The 17,455-nt window shown below is 31.9% G+C and overlaps 1 protein-coding gene across 1 annotated transcript in view; it reads right to left on the bottom strand.

The window, feature by feature from the left end:
* The window catches only part of LOC149486499 (uncharacterized), a 44,771-nt gene extending 39,623 nt beyond the window's left edge, over positions 1 to 5,148 (bottom strand). The window contains exon 1 of the mRNA XM_089698155.1: positions 4,834 to 5,148. Within this exon, the coding sequence (XP_089554281.1) occupies positions 4,834 to 5,007 (174 nt within the window). The 5' untranslated portion in view covers positions 5,008 to 5,148. The remainder of the gene's footprint in view (positions 1 to 4,833) is intronic.
* Between the last annotated feature and the right edge of the window lie 12,307 nt (positions 5,149 to 17,455).

Below are 17,455 nucleotides of genomic sequence, written 5' to 3'. Positions count from 1 at the left end.
ATGCATCACACAACACATTTGTTTGTAGCTTTGAGTATTTTAAATTACACTATTCATTGTAAATCTACTTTAAAATTATAAAAAAGCGTCAATGTTGTAAATGAGTAATGTTAATTTGAGTACCTATGTTAATATAAGTAGGTACACTGTATGCCATACGCGTTATCATCGTATTTAGGTGAAACATAACATGTCAAGAATGTAGTCACTGAGCAATATTGCACGGGAGAAACCCAGTTGGGCAGGTATGTTATATCGATGATATTCCCTGGAACTTATTATCAACTGACACCTACTCATTTTGATTAAATGTCGTTTTAGAGCCTCTTCCATAGAAACTATATTTCAAAGTGGAACTGACCCACAAGCAAGTATTTTATTTAAAAGCACCAACCAACAAGCTTTTCTAGTTAATAAGCAAGATTATTATCCGAAGAAGTTTGTCCACGACGCGGCTAAGTAGGACATGCGAGTCAAAAGGTTGGCGGGAAGACGCCTCGCGTGCGCTCATTGCATTTTCCTTTTATCTTTAAGGCGGGACACGTATTTTACTTGTCGCTTTTCCATATTTTACATCACAGAAATTTTCTGTAATTTATAGTGTAAGAAAGTTTTTAAGCTCTAAGCTCCTTTAGAAGTCAGCCACATTTGTGATCTATGAAAGAAATTATGTGATCTAAGATTTACAATCTTTTCCTGAAAGATGAAACCAGATTTTCTATAAGTTCACAACTGAGAAATCAAACAAAATTGTTCGATTTCTGAATTAACAATATCAACTATCATTCGTTACAACCTATCAATAGAGCCTGCTAATTCCTACGACTCAAATAAGTAGGTACTACCTACGTATATTTGTGTTAACCAATACAGTTTAATGATAAGATGCCAAACATGCAGGTTGGCAACAACTCTACATTTTACAAGTTGCAAGTTACAAGTTACAAGAAGTTGTATGTGCATCAAAAATAAAATTCTGCTTATTTAAAAAAATATCACCTCTGCGTCTCTCAACACCTCATGAACCATGTGGCATGTACCTAATTATTCTACCAAATGACACCAATAATAAACACGAAACAAACTTCTGTTTGATTTCATACATGGCTAGATACTTTTTATTTTCTTCTAATTGTCAAATTTTAGCTAAGTATTCTAATTTCGAAAGATGTAGAGTCCTGGCACTCGCCGGCCACTGCCGCGGCCAGCGGCACACTCGCTTCGCTTGCTCGGTTTGTGGTCACAGTTATAACTTCTAGCCTTGGTAAATATGACAATGAGCTAGTAAAACATAAGATTTACCAATATATGGACTTTTACAGTAACATGAAAGGGACTATCCATTGACGACTTTATGTAATTTTTCAAACTATAAAAAATTGCGCTGCAATTGGTATGCTACCTATTGACATTAATATAAGAAGTATAACACTACATAAAAGCTTTTTGAAAGGAAAATGGATGAAAGATTAGTAATTTTAATGTTATAACAATCTAAAAGGAAATTTTAACGACCCTATTAATGAATCCATACTAATATTTGTATACGTAGTATATTATTATTAGTCTGTGCTAATATTATAAATGCGAAAGTAACTCTGTCTGTCTGTCTGTTACTCAATCACGCCTAAACTACTGAACCAATTTGAATGAAATTTGGTGTGGAGAAATTTTGATACCTGAGAAAGGACATAAGCTACCTCTGTGGGCTACCTTTTATTGCGAAATATGTACCACGGGCGAAGCCGGGGCGGACCACTAGTAGTTTATAAAGATGAAAAATGTTTGTAGAGAATAGAGATTATCATCAATTTATCTTTATAAATTTCGTTACAATTAAAGTTAAATTCATCATTCCTACTTTATTGTATTCTTATCGACACTTTTAAAGTATTAACAACAAATAAATAAAAACGAAACCTGAATATCAATCAAAAGAAAATAGAAGTATATATTTCCATCAAGGTCAAACCCTACATTAATTTCGCTTCTTTTTAATAATCACTGACCCGTACTAGGATTTCCTGCATCTCGACAAATAGGACAATACAAATACGAGTCGAGGACAAACAGAATGTCCATCATGTCGCTTTGCCGTGTACATTTTACATTTCTCTAGTCTAGAATCGCCAGTATATGAAGGTATACCACACAGTGCTAGAACAGATAAATGTCAAACTTATTTTAAACAGCGCTTGAGATTTTGATCCATAAAGTTGTACCTACATTACTTAAATTTAAACAAAGACGTTGGAAATCTTCGTCTTTTTCTGTTCAAGTTTCTTGCATTTCATTTCGCTTTGTTGTAATTTTAAATGAAAAAATGCGCCTGAATACTGAAAATATTCTTATTGAAATTGAAGTATATTTTTTTTACAATATGGTAGTAGTAGTGCGAGTAATAATACTGAACAATAAAAATAAAAACTTGACCATTCCCGAATCGTTATACAAAATACACACAAAATAGTTTTAACCGAAGTAAGATTATTACACAAACATTGTATCAAGTTAAAGACGAAATCAAAGACACAAGACAAGAGGGACGTTAATCGCTTCGACTAAACTAAAGACTAGCGTTTAACAGTAAGAGCTTTCATTATAAATAGATAATGAACCAACTGTTACAAGGCAAGAACAATTAAACTCCAGCCCACAGCCCGATGAAGTAACTTGATCGTCGAATTCAAACAAGATGTGAATTAAATTATAAATGTTACACATATGAATTAGCAAATTTACATTGAACTATCTTCGTTACAAGTTAAACATACTAAAATACCTAATATACAGATTCGCCGAACACTTTGAGAACAATGCCGTAAAATATCAGTATCATTATATCTAGCTAGGTAGCATTTATTGTTCATTCTTGATTGATAATAAACATAGTTTATCATATAAATTTATAAAGAATAGAAAAAATTCGATCACGAGGCGGGACTCGAACCCGCATCCTTTCGCGCCATTCCGGGGCGGATGCCTGACCAATTCAGCCACTCGTGACCCGCCAGAGCAATCGAATTTATTCTATTCTTTCAGTTTTATGTGTCTTAGGGACACACCTTTTTTCTATTCTATTCTTTATAAATTTATATTTATAAAGCATTTGAATGCCATAAAATAATAAATATCAATTTCATAGTTTATCATAGTTAGAAGCTTTTTATTATTATTATCTAATCTCTATACAGTAGGACTATTATGATAGAGTGATTCGAGTTTTCATTCATCGCATTGTATTTATTATGTATGGTAGTTATTACATACAGATATAGTTTACGATCTAAGTTTTTTAGGACAAAGCTTCTTAATTTAGTATCAAGTAGATAAACAAATACCTATCAACGAAAGAGTTAAAATATTAAATCTAACGAGAAATAACATTATAATCAAAAGATCACAAAACAAGGAAAAACAATGGCGTTAAAAATACCATTCGGAGACAAAGAGAGTAGATTCTGACCCTGATTTTGCGTCTCTCACCCGCAAATGAACGGGTATTCATCCTTATCTCAACTCTTTGAATTCCTTTCATCAATTATCTTCTCATATTTCATAATATTATATTATTTTTATGATGAGAATTACGGCGATAGAGATAATTAATAATATTCATGCCAGTTTTTTATATAAAACAGTTTGGTAAGTAGGTGTACGTTTTTTTATACGTTGTTTACAGGTTAACCATTAGGACATAAATATAAATTGACAAAATTAAAAAAAAAAACTTACTAAATTGTTGCGATGCATGCAAAAATAAAGAAAACCTTTGAGGAAAATTAATTTTGAACGCTTTCTTTGGTTTGTTATCGTGTGAGTCTTCAATCACTTGTATCGTCGTCTTAAGAGCGATGTCGCCAAAACAATCCTCTTAGTAAATAAAACAATTAACAGACAAACTTTTCTACTCTTTCTTCTTAGGGTACGTGTTTCCGCCAAAAATAGCAAGAAAGGTCTTTAAACTTGGCTAAACTTCCCGTAACACCTATTTTCAGCAACTAGGTATAATTTATTATTCAAATAAGTTTAAAAACATACGTCACAAGTCATAATTGAATCGATTATCACACTCGATCATAATATTAAAACCTATTGAGGCCATTAACCTTTACTTGGTAAATTGAACGAAAAACAATAAAAACATTTGTTTTGAAAATGTTTTAATTTAATATACATTTATGTATGTATTATGTTTGTAAGACAATAGATCAAATAAATAATCAAACATTGTTATTGCTTGTTTTATTAAATTTATAACAATAGTTCAATTAAAAACTTTTTTTATTTTATTTTAAACCGTAGATAACGTGTACCGTATATTGAATTTAATAGGTAGAAATTAAAAACATTTTTATTTGAAAAGCGGTTTCACGTTCAAACACAAAGACTTACTCTACTAATATATTATTATGTGCTCAGTTTTGATATACAATATCAATAATTATCCCTGATTTAACCGTCGTTCAGTTTTTTTTATGTAAGAGTATGGGGAATAAGTAGAGTCAATTTCTCTATAAAAATATTAAATATACCGATGTGTTTCTGATCTTAAAACAGGTATTTTATGACTAGGTAATATAATTTTCCAACACCTTACTTTACACACACGGCACAGGTGTAATCTTTCAATGATTAATTCATTTTACAGCGATATATTATCTACACTCATAAAAATAAACCATGTACTTAGGAACTTTGATTAAAACGTATTATTGTTTCTAATATTAGCATATTAATAACACGTTACCGACCGTTAAACGTAAACAAATCGATGTTCATGCTACTAAATATCTGGTCTGGAAATGAGAACCAAATTATCTATAAGCTCACCTGTAGGTTTTCAATATATCTCGAGCGCGGTGAATTCGACGGTGGCCGTTCTAATAAGAGCAGTTCAGTCAATACTATTACACCGAAGACAGCGAAAAACATGATAAATATGAAGAAGCTGATGTTGGCGCGCTCTTTGGCGCGGGAAGGGGCCGCGCGCGCCCGCCACCGCATCTTGCCGGCTCCGCACTCGCATGCATGAGCATTGAGCAGGAGCGAACGCCCGTGCCACTCCGAGTGACAAAACAACTGAGCACTGGTCACCAAGGCTGCGGCGTCCTTCCTCGCGGTTCGCGCATCACAACACAACGCTCCACACACTGACTGTGACGCACAACGTAATGACAGCGAGAAGGACTTGTTACGGGGTTGCAAGATACACCGGTTAAACTTACAACGGTGTAATTTCGTATAAATTACATAAATATATAATACCCGTAAACACGTATTATTTACATTTAATGAATTAATTTGATATGGTTTATTATTCGGCTTAGACTTTATATATTGAGCTAGAGCTCTACTGGTTTTTTTTCAGAAAACAGGTTAGGTATATAATATTATGTCGAGCTATCCGTTTTCAATACATCTGTTTGCAATATTACAACGATAAAAAAGGTGTTTAAATTATCGGGGTCATTAAAATTTTATTATTTCTTTTTACAATCGTAAAACGTTCAGGTACTTAATTATTTATATACAAACGACATTTTCCAGCAAAATATTAATTTCAATGTAAGTTTGAAATGTTAATCATTATTATCAATAAAATATCTATTCAAAACATTGAACATGATATTTAAAGTTTCCTTAAAATGTAGATATTTCTTAGCATAGCAACACAGAAATATGACGAAATTATTGAGCATGCGCGCCGCCCGCCCCCGTTCAATGACTCGCTAAAGCTTGGACGGCGAACGTTTCCGAAGCTTTTCCTCGCAACACCCAGATTACAGCGATTACTCCCATTCCTCTCTATCATTCACATTTCAACAACAATTCCTAGCATATTTATTATAATCGAAATAGTATTCTTAATAACCATCATGCTTTGAGTTGATGTAGAGACAAAACTAAACTAAATATGAGTATGACCTAAATCCTTCAAACCTATATTCGACGAACCATTATTGTATTCAATTTCACAGTAATGTGGACACCAAGCTCACTTACTTTAATGGCAGGTTTGCCTTTTGTAAAAAGTTGTTTTTATTGTTATATTTTTATTGACTCAAAAGAACAACAAAGGATTCAGATTGCAAGATTTAAAACATTAATTTAAATACAATTTTTATCTGAAATAATCAAATGAAAGTACTTAATAACAGCTGATATAAATACATATTTCTTAATTTATTATACATATTTGAACATAGAGTAAAATATCAATGCGATAACAGATGTGGACTTTCTGTATAAAAAACTATTAGATATTAAATTATTATGTGATGCTTTAGATATATATTTGTGCCATTATTAATTAGATTATTAAAACAACCATTATAAATTTTGCAAGTGTTATCTTGCATTTACATCTTATATATAAAATTCCCGTGTCACAATGTTAGTAATACCATACTCCTCCAAAACGGCTGGACCGATTCTCATGAAATTTTCTGTGCATATCGGGTAAGTCTGAGAATCAGCCAACATCTATTTTTCATATGTACCACGGGCGAAGCCGGGGCGGACCGCTAGTCTTAGATATATTTAAAATTCCCGTGTCACAATGTTAGTTACCATACTCCTCCAAAACGGCTGGACCGATTCTCATAAAATTTTCTGTGCGTATCGGGTAAGTCTGAGAATCGGCCAACATCTATTTTTCATATTATGTACCACGGGCGAAGCCGGGGTGGACCGCTAGTAATATATAAAAACAATTCAAAAGCCTATTCTGCTTTATCGGAGTGAAGTCCCGTATCCCCGTAGTGGGGTAAGGGGCAGATGCATTATGATTTATGCATACATCTGTTTCACTGATCGATTTTCTTTAGGGACAAGTAGGTGATCAGCCTTCTGAGTCCTGCCAGACCGAGACATTTTTTTTTTCTTCGTCTCCACCGGGAATCGAACCCAGGACCCTCGGTTCTACGCTCAAGCGTCAACCACTGTACCAAGGAGGCGGTCGGCTTTATCGGAGGAGCGTGCTAAATGACTTTGAAAATTAAAAAAGTTTTACCCTATAAATGAGGATTTTAAGATTTAAAGCTCTAGTTGTTGCTATCTAGAAACGACTGTTGTTTTATGGTGTGTAAGATCAAAAAAATTTAATGCAAATTCATTTGACGTAATGGTATTATTTGGGTATTATAGTATGTACCGGTCAAATGTGGCTACTTGACCACATTTTTTTACTTTTTCTTAGCTAACTTATTTATGTTAAACTTTTATTAACATTTTATGATTTGTTCATGTCATGAATGATTTCATCATTCACTTTTACTAGGTATTTCTTTAAAATATATTGAATCTGACATTATTTACAAATAAACGTAATACAGGTCAAGTTGACACTGATGTGGTATCTTGACCTTGCACATCAGTTTTCATAGGTAGATGCTTAACATTCTTGTTTTAGGCTAAGTTGCTATTACTTTTTAAGTCTTCGACTTTTTAAATATTGCAGCCCGAAGCTTTACAATAAACTGTTAGGCTCTGGCTACCTGGTCAAGTTGCCACGGGATTTGTAATGATTTCATACAAAACATTACATGTCGGATAGGGTTGTCCCAAACAAGACACAAATTTTAATGAACTATTTATTTATTAAACTAAATTTAATACATATGTATATGTATATTACTTAATACTTATAGGTATTTATTAATAGGTAAGGAAACATTTATTTTTCATTAGAAATATGCTAAATCGTTGTCATCAAAGAGAGTATAAGTATCTGGATTGTCCGAAATTTGCAGCAAATTTATTGATTTTACTATGCAAAACTCGAAACAGATAAAAAAAGGAGAAAATGCAGTCACGTTATTTTTTGTGTCAACCCTAGGCGTCGGTCAAGTTGCCACGCAGCGGTCAATGGCAACTTGACCTAACCTGAGGCATCAATGCCCAAGCAAATATTTCGACAGATGAGCCTAAAATTGGATAGTTTCCACTGTAAAATCAATCTCTAGGGTTTATTACACAACATATCAAAACTGTACTCACCTGAGATGTGCAGTTTAAGCTCTACAAACATAATAATACTGACACCGGCAAAAGATCCTTAGTCACAGTCACACTTCGATACGTTATATTGCGAGAACCAACAGCGTTACCGCTTTAAAATTAAAATATGTTGCCAATTAATATTTTAAAAACCTACCAACATCGATACGTTAGGTAAATTTGCTTTCAATTCTACAAAATTTGATATTTTGTTGTTAAACGGAAGGTGTGGTCAAGTTGCCAAGTAAAGGTCAAGTAGCCACATTTGACGGTATATACTATTGAAGCAATAATTATTGTGTGTGAAGATAACGATATATTATAAAAATAAATTGTACACTAGGTACATATGTATTATCTATTATAAAAGTGGCCTTCCGGGCTTCCGCTGTCTGTCTTTCTGTCCCTGTGGTTAGCTCTTTAAAACTACGCAATTAATTTGATCCAGCTTTTTTCAATTGATAGAATGGTTCAAATAATATGATAATTTGTAGTTTTCGATTATTAATTTTTTCGCCCTATATTCAAGACGTACTAAGAGGGAACCATTGTTATATAGATACTAGTAATTAATAATAAAATGATTATTAAATTTTATTTAGGTATTAGATATTATGTCCATCTGCTTCGCTCAGTTATTTTTGGTACGACCACAGAATACATAATAGTAGTTAAACGCTAGTACGACTTCAATCTTACTTCAATCACAACATTATTAGACTGCCATGGTTAGTACTACAAACAAACTAAAAATAATAATTTATCAATATCGCAGGGCAAGCCAAATACGATTTTAAAAGACAAACTCAGAAGTAGAAAATCATTGCATGCAATTAACTATCAAGGGGAGAATCGTGCAGTATGGTGCAGTAGTTTTTAAGTAATTCATCCTTGTTCATACACATGTACAATAATTATTTTATTCGACAAACTTTTAATGTAACCACGAGAAAATAACCAATTTTTAAATAAAAAAAGAATCTTCATAGAAAGTCGAAAGTTCTGAGGTAACTTGCCTCGATGTTCACAGTTGAGGAACAGCGGCTTTCACACAAAAACTACTGGATTAATTTTGATATAACTATTACCTAACTACTTACCTACAATAACTATTTTGTAATATTCGGCAAATTATTGACTCGAATTAATCAATGTAATGGCGTGATGCTATACCTACATAAACAATGTATATTGTAATAGAATATGTATTAGTATTGTAATTAAAAGTAGTAAGTAGGAAAATAACTAAATTAATGGAAAATTTGAAACATACCTACCTAATCGCATGCATATTTTGTGTCCGATTAGCTTTTTTTCTTTTGAATTCGATATCCAATTAATGAAAAAGAAACAACATAATAATTACTTTTTCAAACATAAATTATACATATACTTACCGATATAATTCGTCATTAATCGATATTTTGTCCAACCGGTTGGCTTAGTTTGTACTTTGTAGTGACCCTGCCTTCCAAGCCAGAGGTCGTGGGTTCGATTCTAACCCAGGGCAAATGTTTGCTCTGTGTCTGGGTGCTAATTATCTTTATAAGTATTTATTTAAAATTATATAATATGTATTAAGTATGTTTATATATGTTTATCAGCCATCTGCTTACCATAAGCATAACACAAGCGAAAGCCTAGTATGGGATCGTGGCGTGTGTGAAACTTGTCCTGAAATATTTATTTATTTAATTATTAATTACTTTAAAATAATAACTAATATATTTTTTTTTTATTTAATTAGGTACAGATTGTAACAGCTCTTGTGGTTCGATATAGGTACCTAGGTAATATGCATTGATATTTACTATAAATTGAAACGCAAGGTCATACTATTTTTTTCGAATAAAATAAAGGAAAATCTGACTCTACCTAATGATGAAGGAAAAACTACGACTAGACGAAATTGAGTGTATCGGATGCAAGATATAAGCTTCTTGATCGGATGTCAAATGGAAATTTTTAATTTTTTTTATGTCTTATCTTGTTTTGAAATAATTGTCTTGCTACTCTGGTCTGGAATTCTAGATATGATATTTCTTACGGTGCGTTTACATCATACGAGCGGATGCTAATTCTAACCCCATTATGTCAAATTCATTCAGTATTAAACAGGCGTAAGCACACTTTCATTGTTCTTAGTGCATTCGAATAGATTCTATGCAATGATCTAATACTGAACAACACTGAATACGAGTTTTCGTTTACTCTAAAAATTCACGAAAGAATGCTCTTGCTCTAGCTCTATGTCCGTTTGATGTAAACGCAACGTTAGGTGCCTGATACGTAAACCGTCTTCCCACAAAAAGCTATAGACAGGGTTTATCTTTAAGCGCGGGTTCTCTTCTGGTTTTGTCGTATTTCACCTAAACAAAATATATTAAAGTGACAGATCCGTGGTTTAAAGTTAGACCACAATATACAGATACATACAGTAAGGAAACTTCATACAAAATGTTCGAAATGGCTCCCCCCCCATCAAGCGTGGTTACGAGGGTATCGAGGGGGATCGATAGTAGCGGGTGACACATCCACAGATTTTGAATGACAAAGATATGTACATAGTATAGAAAAGTGATGTCAATAACTTCACGTTAAATAAATATCGATTGTTTCAGTTTGTAGCCTAACTATATTTTTGGTTTCGGTATCTATTGTAAGTATTCTTTTAAAAAAATATTCATTCTACAGTTTTGACTTTTCTACGATTTTATTATATGTATAGATATTAAAATAAGTAATAACCATCACATAAATATGTCTTTATTCGAAAAAAAATTACAAACTATTTACTGAAAAATACTTTCGTCTACTACGACTAATTCGGAATTTATTGTTAGATTTTAAGGTGTAAAATATTCTCAATCTTATGAACAGTTTTTTTAAGTAACTTATGTTTAATTCGTTGTAAATTTATTCAGCCACTTTACAGTTTATGTGTTCTCTCAAAGCAGCAACGAAAATGTTATCCATTTTCTCGACATATTGAATAAAATCATCTGGTGGTATAATTGGTATAGTTGAATTCAAGCAGCCGAATATTGCGCAATTAGTACTTGGCATTTTTAAAATGATCGCCGAAATTAACTTATTTACAAGCACGTGTTCAAATTAAACTGAAATAATATATTTCACCAAAATGTTAAAACAATAAATACATAAAAGATAGATATTATAATTATTGTATTTTTATCGATACGTGAAGTCAACAATTTGTCAAGCACTATGAGCCTGTCAAACTATTTTCTTTTTCATCCTAAAACAAAAAGGTGGAGGTTCTAGTGTGCGTTACCCAGGCAAAATGTTTTGCTTTAGAGAGATGAGACTTAAACAAATAATTAGTGTATCATGAGGAGCAATTTGTTTACTAATAGCAAAATTTGTTTGAATTGTAGTTTTTAAGTTATTTAAGAAAAACAAATTTTGCTGGAGTAACGTTTGAAACGTTACCCAGGCAAAATCGTCTTTCAAAAATTAGTTTCAGCACGGAACCAAATACATGAATAGATAGCTTTTGTTGCGTAGTAAATGTTTATAAATAGCAAAATTTGTGTGTGGTATAGTTCTTTAGTTATTTAAGATTTTGCTGCGGTAACGTTTTGGGATTTCCCAGATCTCGAAAACGGCTCAACGCAGAAGTTTGAAAAAAATACCAATAAAAGACCTCAATTTGTTTAAATTTGTTTAATCATTAGTTTTTGATTTGGTTGACGTAAACCAATGTAATTAAATGGTTTCAAAAATCAGAAGAAACGGGTTTGCAAGTAAACCAATACACTTATAACCAAATAAACAGCTGTAAAAAATACCCGTGGTTCGACGCTTGTTTACATCAGAAATATTAGATTTCATACTTTACACATTAAGAAGATAAAAACAAATTTGATTTATTTTAGACTGGTCGTACTTTAGCGATCAAATACGCAGTTCCCATAACATTAAGAAACATGGCATACTTTAAACAAATTAAAATGATTCCTGAAAATTCCTTCCTGTTAATTGCAGCTTTGAATTACGGCTCTAATGAAAGTTATCTCAAAAACAAGATTATGTCAGCAATTCTCTAATGAGCCGACCAAATTGAAAAGGTCACATAAAAGCGACCGCACCATACATAAGCGCAACCATCTGAAATGAACAGGATAATATAGATGTTTTGTTAGTACAGTTGAATACAAAAGTTTTCTGGTCAGGTTAGTTAAAATAATAAAATGGTTAAGATTCATTATTTTTATTTAAAAAATCAGTCTCATACAAATTATATGTATTGCTTTGCCTTATCATCAACGTTTTTGAGTTTTGTTACGTGTTACTTAGAGTGAATATTTTAACATTACATGTGACTGCCACAGGTGGATAACCCGTGAACCAATCATTGTCAAAGCGTCGTAACCTTCTTTTAACTTAATGTTGAAATATCCACTCTAAGTAACACGACATAAAGCTCATATTTCAATACCACAGTGTGACTTGAGTTGGAATTGAGTCGGCGTTGTGTGTGTAATGTGCAAAGCACAATATAAGCGCAAAATAAAACATTTGGTTTAACAGAAACAACAAATTAAGTACTAAAAATATAGCTACATGTATATATGTTTGTATTGTTTTAAATCACACTATAAATTATACACTATGATATTACACTTTTATTAACTAGTAAAAATTGTGTAATATGGTACTGCACTTAAAAAATATTAAAAAATCGGCTTCACGAATAACGTTTTTCTGCTTAACTGTACAAAACATCGGTTACCAAGCTGCTAATTTGCGAAGATTACCCGTACGTACGGTGCAGTCGCTTTTACGTGACCTTTTCAATTTGGTCGGCTTATTAGAGAATTGCTGACATATTCTTGTTTTTGAGATAACTTTCATTAGAGCCGTAATTCAAGGCTGAAATTAACAGGAAAGAATTTTCATGAATCATTTTAATTTGTTTAAAGTATGCCATGTTTCTTAATGTTATGGGAACTGCGTATTCGATCGCTAAAGTACGACCAGTCTAAAATAAATCAAATTTGTTTTTATCTTCTTAACGTGTAAAGTATGAAATCTAAAATGTCTGCTGTAAACAAGCGTCGAACCACGGGTATTTTTTACAGCTGTTTATTTGGTTATAAGTGTATTGGTTTACATGTAAACCCGCTTCTTCTGATTTTTGAAACCATTTAATTACATTGGTTTACGTCAACCAAATCAAAAACTAATGATTAAACAAATTTAAACAAATTAAGGTCTTTTATTGGTATTTTTTTCAAACTTCTGCGTTGAGCCGTTTTCGAGATCTGGGAAATCCCAAAACGTTACCGCAGCAAAATCTTAAATAACTAAAGAACTATACCACACACAAATTTTGCTATTTATAAACATTTACTACTCAACAAAAGCTATCTATTCATGTATTTGGTTCCGTGCTGAAACTAATTTTTGAAAGACGATTTTGCCTGGGTAACGTTTCAAACGTTACTCCAGCAAAATTTGTTTTTCTTAAATAACTTAAAAACTACAATTCAAACAAATTTTGCTATTAGTAAACAAATTGCTCCTCATGATACACTAATTATTTGTTTAAGTCTCATCTCTCTAAAGCAAAACATTTTGCCTGGGTAACGCACACGAGGTTCTACGCTCGTATAATAATAATTTTAATTTATTTTTGCATATTTTGTGTTTTGTAATTTAATTTAATTTATCGTTTCAAAAATAATTTAGTAGGTATACCTACATACAAGTATTGTAATTTCTGGTTTAAAATAATTATTGAATATATGTATAATAAAAATATCAAGCATTATAAATAATTTAGGTACATTAAATAACCTTCGGCGTCCATAACAAAACAAGATTTCGAAATATCTTATCTTAATACATATATATATATATATATATATATATATATGTATATGTATATATTAATCTCGTCACTCGTGTCACAATGTTTGTCCTCAATGGACTGGATATGGATGGAATGGATAATAAAATTCGCACACCATGTGCAGTTCGATCCAACTTGAGAGATAGGATACGGGCGAAGCCGGGGCGGACCGCTAGTAGCAATGATAAAAACGTATTTACAAGGTGTATTAATTCGGATTGTTTGTTCTTGTAAATTCATATTTAGGCTACACCATTTTTTTGTATTTTAACGAGTTTTAATCTCAAAATGACCACAAAATCGACTGTGAAAAAAAAGCAAACAGAAATATACAGGCCGAATTGATAACCTCCTCCTTTATTTTTGAAGTCGGTTAAATATCAAAAAGGTAACAGCCCTATAGCTATAACAGTGCTTACGTCAAAATTTCATCGCAGGGGCTTAGTTTCCTAACTGTATGTACGTAGTATATATCTGTCAACTGTGGTTAGACTGTAAATTGTTTTGTAATACCAAGCCAAAAGTATAATTTACTTCCACCAAAAAATACCTATCTAGCGTACTCGTTGTAGCGTACTGAAACACTGATAGATTATGTCAATATTTTTACCAGTGGCTTTAGAGCACTATAAAGATAATATTGATTTCATATTGCCATCTATTAATAAAAATTGAACTGACGAATCACAATAATATATAATCATATCGCACCCCTAGATGAAGACTCCGGTAACTCAAAAAACCAGTTTTTTCAGAAATAAAGAAAAACTGATATTTCTGCATTTAGAAAAGATATCAAAACTCTAACTATACACATTCAAAGATAATATTTTTAGACCGTGTTGGATTAACTTGTTTGTTTATTGACTGTTAAAAACCTGAACAATATATTTTTTTTTAGTTACCGGGTTTTTGAAGTAGAAATATTGAACTTTTTTGTACACTAAGAAGAGTTAGTTTACTTTACCTGAAATTAAAATGAGATTCACCTAAAAAAAGCGGATTTTTGCTGAGGAGTTTTGAGTTATATTACTATAGTCCTTTTCACCTAGGATGATTCCTGTGACACTTCATCGTGTTCCGAATTACGTATTTTATGTTTAAAAAGTCAAAATAATTTTAGTGCATAATATTTTTATTTTATGGCGGCATTATTACCAAAAATATAAAAATGAAACATCGTAAGCTTATAAATAAAAAACAGTATTGTTTAGTTTAATATAATGAAAAATAAAATAAAATAACACAAAAATATAATACCTACGCAATTCGTGTACATGAAATGGATCGTTGAAAAATCATAGAGTTGGAAAATCATATAATCGGCGCCCATCTTGTGATCGTTTGTCAATCGAGTCAATCGTCTGTACGAGTGCGTCAGCCTTGTATACAAGTTGCATTTTTATATTGATACTTTACGTGGCATTCTGTTATTGTTACTAATTGTTATTGTTGACTTTTTGTTGCTGTTGTTTGCTAAGTTTCCTTAGTTAATTGTTGGCGAAATGCCGAAAAAACTAATTTTGGTACTTTATTCAAATCGATTTCATTTCCATATAGAATATTATCGATTATCGGAAACAATTGATACGATTTCAGTAACCGACATCTCTATACGTGTCAAAAATCGATGTGTCACAGAAATCATCTTAGGTGGAAAGGACTATAGTTTTTCATTCATAAATAAATAAATAAATATTTTTTTTTAATAAAAATGCATAATATTAGAAAATTTAAATATGTATTCAAAAAATGGTACATATGAACTTATTATTACAAACTATTATTACTAATAATTACTATTTTAATAAAATTGAGATCGTGGACTACTTATTGCTTAGCTAAAACTATACTTAATAACTATCATAACTTTCTTAAAATCACAGCAATAAGTAAATAGATGTTTATTCTAAAAAAATAGAATAAAAATTGTTAGTATTTTTGTGACCATTATTGTACCCGGGGACAAATTCCTTGAACCCTCCGATGCTTCTAGCGGGTCAGGATCCTCCTTTTTTGTGTTCAACATCTCTAACATCAATTTTCCCCGACCTTTCATAATTCTGAAAGCAAATAATGATCACATTCATTAAAAAATCAAGTAAAGTCAACCAACTAAAAAAAACAGCAAAACTTCACGATCTTACTTCGAACATTTATAACATAGAAAGAAATCAATTGAAAATGTTATAAATTATCTATTTACTTTATTATAATTGCGTATTTAACTAAACAAGCAACAATAAACAGAGTTAATCTTTTATTCAAGAAAACTGAGTTAACTCAAAATTTACGTAAATTTTCATGTAAATTAAAGTAACTCAAAATAGCCAAAAAAACATTGTGATACAATATCATCAAAACCCCTGCAAATCAAAATGAGCAGTCCTAAATATCAACGAAATTTCAGCAAAACTTGATCAACTCCAAATAAGAAAATAAACTTACCTTATAAACTTCACGTAAACTCCTGCAACTTAAAATGTGCAACTTTTGAAGCATCCTTCACCTGTGTCGATCGGGAATTAACTAAAGATGGCGGACTAGTCTACGGGCGGTGCGGGGCAAGGTCATTCAACTAAAGTAATGTTTCGCGCCATTTTTTCAAAATGGTGGACGATATTGTTATAGCGGCAGTACACATGGGGCCAAGGCGTTGGGCCAACGTGTTGGGAAAAAATGAAGGATATCAAGATTCCTGTTCACACATTGGCGTACTGATCATTCTGCATTGGCGCTTCAAGGATGGACGTAGTCCGTAGAAGTACTTGCAGCCGCGGCAATTTATTTATACAGTGCGTTTAATTATTACGTACATGTGCATCAATAACAATGAATGTACTCTGCCGTCTGCGATGATACCATTTTCCAATCTCTATTGTCCTTTTTTATTTCTGTATAAATAAAACATTATTATGTTTAGATTTTTTCAAATGTTTAAAATGTGTACATTTTACACTTAATTTAATTTTAATTATCTATAAAACGAAACTTTAAAGATTATATAATATTATTATATTAAATGATAATAGTTATTATTTATGTAATAAAGCACAATTTGATCAAAACCATGCTCATTGTATATTGTTATTTAATTTTTAAGAACAAGTAACTTTTTAATACTATTTTACTCATTCATTTTATAAATATATTTTTTTTCTATCGCATCGCATTTTCTATCGAAAGTGAGATAAGAAAAACATCTATAATAATATATTAAATAGAAAATAAAACATCTAATTTATTGAGATTGGTTTTTATTTTTTTGTAGTTCATGCCGTGGATTCCAAATTATTCCTTCATGTCGATACAATTCTACGAATTGTAAAACCTCATTGCTTGTCCACATCGGCGCCTCGGGCCTCCATCGCTATCGGAACATGATTAAACGTAAATTTCATTGACGCACAACGATACTGTCTCCGCTGACGCGTAACAACAAACTGAACAAGACACCAACGTGTGAACGCTGTTTGCGGAGCGCGCCAAGATCCTTTGATGTGTGCACAAAAAACCGACAACATTCGGTTGGCCTGCCAATATTGGCGCCAACTAGGCTAATGAAGCCAACATACC

Source organism: Colias philodice, chromosome 8 (genome assembly GCF_061535455.1).
Source record: "Colias philodice isolate Cphi_HAF_F1 chromosome 8, ilColPhil1 Martin Lab GWU primary, whole genome shotgun sequence".
NCBI classification, from domain to species: domain Eukaryota; kingdom Metazoa; phylum Arthropoda; class Insecta; order Lepidoptera; family Pieridae; genus Colias; species Colias philodice.
This window is presented reverse-complemented; position numbering and strand designations above follow the sequence as displayed.